This window comes from Falco cherrug, chromosome 8 (genome assembly GCF_023634085.1).
Source record: "Falco cherrug isolate bFalChe1 chromosome 8, bFalChe1.pri, whole genome shotgun sequence".
Lineage (NCBI taxonomy): Eukaryota > Metazoa > Chordata > Aves > Falconiformes > Falconidae > Falco > Falco cherrug.
The window spans coordinates 61269648-61273576 of NC_073704.1; the positions used below are offsets into that span (position 1 = coordinate 61269648).

General features: G+C 45.9%; 1 protein-coding gene across 1 annotated transcript; it reads left to right on the plus strand.

Annotated features, from left to right (window-relative positions):
• Positions 1 to 977: 977 nt before the first annotated feature.
• SMIM32 (small integral membrane protein 32) lies at positions 978 to 3929 on the plus strand. Its single transcript, XM_055718659.1, has 2 exons — positions 978 to 1762; positions 1936 to 3929. Exons 1-2 carry the CDS (start codon positions 1704 to 1706, stop codon positions 2312 to 2314), a joined length of 438 nt encoding a protein of 145 aa, XP_055574634.1. The 5' UTR covers positions 978 to 1703; the 3' UTR covers positions 2315 to 3929.

Here is a 3929-nt window from a genome sequence, read left to right on the forward strand (position 1 = left end):
CTCCCCCCATCCCGGAGAGCAGCATGGGGGGCTTAGCTCACCTGGGCTGAGAAAGGGCAAGAGGAGAGAGAGAGAGAAAAAACAGAATCAGGAAAGCCTTGGAGGAAGATCTTGTGAATTCAGAAGGTCCCCAAGGCTTGAAAGTAAACCCGCAGGTAGTGGCTTTGCCAAGGCCAGATGCAGAGGACGCGAAGGAGGACGTGACAGCCTTCAACCGCCCCACAGGGCTGCTGGCGGCACGAGGGGCTTCGCTGGAGCAGCCGGAGCTTGGCAGGAGAAGAGGAACATGCTGAGCAGGGCCTCAGGGGTGTTGCCCTCTAGCAGAGACTTTTTTTATTTTATTTTATTTAAATCTAACTGACCAGAAGATTTCTCCTCTCTCCATTCCCCCTCTCCCAGCAGAAACATGTATTATGCTAAGTAAAACGTTTAACCAAGCGGGACTGTTGGCTGCAGTCTCTCATCTAAGCAGCTTTAGCTTGTTTGGATAAGCACCCTGGGACTGGAGAAGGTGTTTTATCCTTTCCTTTGCCCAGTTACCAAGTGCTCCTCTCTTCCTTGCTCCTCTTACCCCCAGCCCCTTCTTCAAGTTGCAATACATTAAAATAAAAGTATTAACAGCGCTTCTCTGATGCATGGGAGCTAAAGATTGCGAGAGTGAGCTGGCAAGCAGCCAGCAGCTAATAGCAGCATAAAAGCAATTTGATGGAAAAAAAAATAAATTAACATGCTAATTGTCAGGTTGGAGAGGGTGCTGGGGACTGTATAGAAGGAGGGGGAAAAAGAAAGACATTTTCTGATTACTCTACATTTTAACAATAAAGGTCTGAGGAAGAAAGGGAGGTTTTGAAGCAATTTTCTGCTTTTTGTCCCATTCTCTGGTACCCTCCCCCAGTTCAAAACCTCTAGCCAGAGCCTCAGGCACTCACGGGGATTTATCGGGGATCTCTCCCTTTTCAGCGTCGTGTCACTGCCAGACGCACCACGGCTGCGGAGCTGGCCGGCTCCACCACACAGTTCCCCTTCCCACGGCACCAAGCGATGCTGGCGGCGCTTCTGGCAGGGGGGAAAAGTCAGGTCTGACAGAGCCCCCCCCCCAGTCCCACCTCGCAGCTCGGCTGAGCCAGGGCAGAGGAGCTTTCCCAAGAACTGATCCCCCCTCCCAGACCCTGGGAGGCTTTTTTTAGTGTTTCTGTTTTAAACAAAGGGAGGTTGATCAATTTCTGGGGTTGTTTGTATGGGTTTGGTTTTGTTTGTTTTTTTGGTAATTTATTTTTCTCAAAGCAAGTGAAAGGAGCACCTGGAAAGCTCAGGCAGAAAGCTCAGCCTCCTAACATCAGCTCCGCAGCACGCCGTTAACTGGGATTAAGAAAGTCAACTAATGCTTCACAGCACCAGGATTTAACAGCACAGAGCCTCCCGAGGCGGAGAGCTGCGACCGCAAATCCAGCAGGATCTCAAAGCAGCAGCTGCCTCTCCCCGCAGATGCCATTTATCCCTGGATTTGTGTGCATCGCACTTCTGGATAGCAGCTGGAAATCCATCGTGCCTCGCCACCCCGGACAGTGAGCGCTGCCAGCCAAAGCCTTGGCTCCCCTCCGCCGGCCGCTGGCACGGGAGCCGGCTTAGCCAGAGCCTTTGCCCATGGCACGGGGCTCCCAGCGGATTCCCAGCGCTCCCAGCTCATCCCAGCTGACCGGCAGATGATCCAGCACATTTCCCCAAAGGAGGTGTGCTGGGGCAACGAGGGCCAGGACACGAGGTACCTGTATCATTTTTGATTAATATATGTGGATGAATGCTGTAAATATGAGCCAAGAAGATTTAAAAAGAAAGTCACTCAGCTGTACAAGCGAATTAATTTGCTTTTAGACAAAATGTGGCTGGTTTTCAGCCTTTTACAAGCAGGAACATTATTTCTTTTCTATGCCAAAGACTGACTGCGTTTGGTCTCCTGCTTTACGGCTACCGTGGAGGAAATTTAAGCAAGAACATGTATAGTGAATTGCTAAATTCAACCAGTGCCACTGAAGCTCACCTAATCATTCAGACCAACACGCCCTACCTCAGCGGCACGCCGAGACCCGTGAGCTCCTCTGCTTTTTACATGTCGACAGCCAGGGTTTTAAAAGAAGGGGAAATAAATAAGCCAGACCTGGCGACTTACATCATTCTGTTTTTCTTTCTGCTCTTGACTGTGACACTCATCGTGCTCTTCATAAACTGCCAGCTGAAAAATTCTTTTTTTGCTAGTCTTCCTTACGACAGATCGCTCCGAGAAGCGAGGAGCCCGTGGAGGACACAAGCTGTCTGACACTAGAACACAGCTGTGTATTCCAGCAGTAGCAGGCACCAGGGACCCTGTGCAATAAGGCGTTACTGCCATGTGCCAGTGAATGGATGTGACCCTCTCTAGAGGAATAGGCTGCATGGCAGGAAAAGATTGATGAAAAAAAAACCTGTATGCAAAACCAGAATAGCTGTAAATAAAAAGCTCTGTTGTGAACTAAAGAGAGAATGCTTTAGCCAATTTATACAGTTTTGTGCAAAAAATTGCCCCATGATTCCAGATTAAGCTCTATATGTATGCAAATGCCATCATCCCCCCATTCAGTGTCCATACAAGGATATTTGCATTAACAACAATCTCTGATTTGGGCATCTGGTAGAGCTTGTTACCCATGTTTATGAAACCATAGCATCAAATGTAAAAACCACAGTGTATTTACCTAACGGCTCCATGCTGAGGATATGAGTTTACTTTGCAGACCCATTTCTCTCAACTGCTGCTGAAACTATGTGGTAATGCAGCGGGAGTCCTGCCAGGCAGGAGGAGAAAATGAAAAATGTTTATTTAGACTTTTGATTGTGATTCTGTTCAGGGTGTTTTTGATGTTTTACCGCATCATCGATCAGGTTTAAAGTTACCAGTTACGCAAAACCCTAAATACCTAAGGAATTTGTTATCAACTTTCTTAAGCTACAAAGGAAGTTATTTGCCACAGCACGAAACCAAAATAATCAGGATGGGGAGAAGGAAGAAGAGAAAATAAATATCACTAATAGTGTGTAAACTCATGGAAGAGGAGGGCAGAGTGCTGCAAGTTCAGTACACAAAGTAGGCAACTTCTGGAAGCCATAAAACACAGTTTTATAGGAATAGTTGCTTTAATATACAATTATCCCCACTCCTTGGTCTTTATATAAGTCTAACACAATTAGAAGCATGCTTTATCAATACGGCAACAGCTTGACATAACACTGATCACTGACAAAAGGCACCATTTAAAATTAGTAGCTACCCAATTTTGTTCCTAAAGCTTCTGCTTAATCTTGTTAGCTGACATGATATTTTATAGATGCTTACTTCTAGTAAACTTGCAGTTACAGCACAAGTCCAGATCGAACTGCACAGCCCCCAGAACAGTATTTGTTATTCCCACAAACAGCAGGCAACAGGCTCGTTTTGTTTTGTTTTGACCCCGGTAACTCTACATATAACTGAACTGCAGCTATCCAGAAACACAGAGTCCTAAACCCTATTTTTGCTCCGGCTTTTGCTCATGGATCAGCTATCAGAATGGTGTTCAAGTGGTGTCACATGCTGTGTCCCCAAACCCATTCTTACCATGCCGAGTACAGCAGAGGTGCTGTCTGTATATATGTACATAACTTATTTAATCCAAATGAGGAGATTTTTACAATGCAATTACACACACAAGCTAGGCTCGCACTCGAGCACACGGACAAACATGTACATACAGCAGCCTGTTCACAAGCTTTTTTTATACAGAAATTGCACAGTTGATAACACTTCCATGTCATTGTCTTGGTTACCATGTTTTATTATGCTCAAGTAATTTAAACTACGCTATAACAGGCTTAAATATTTTATTCCTTGATAGGTGGCCAATTTTTATCTCCTCTGA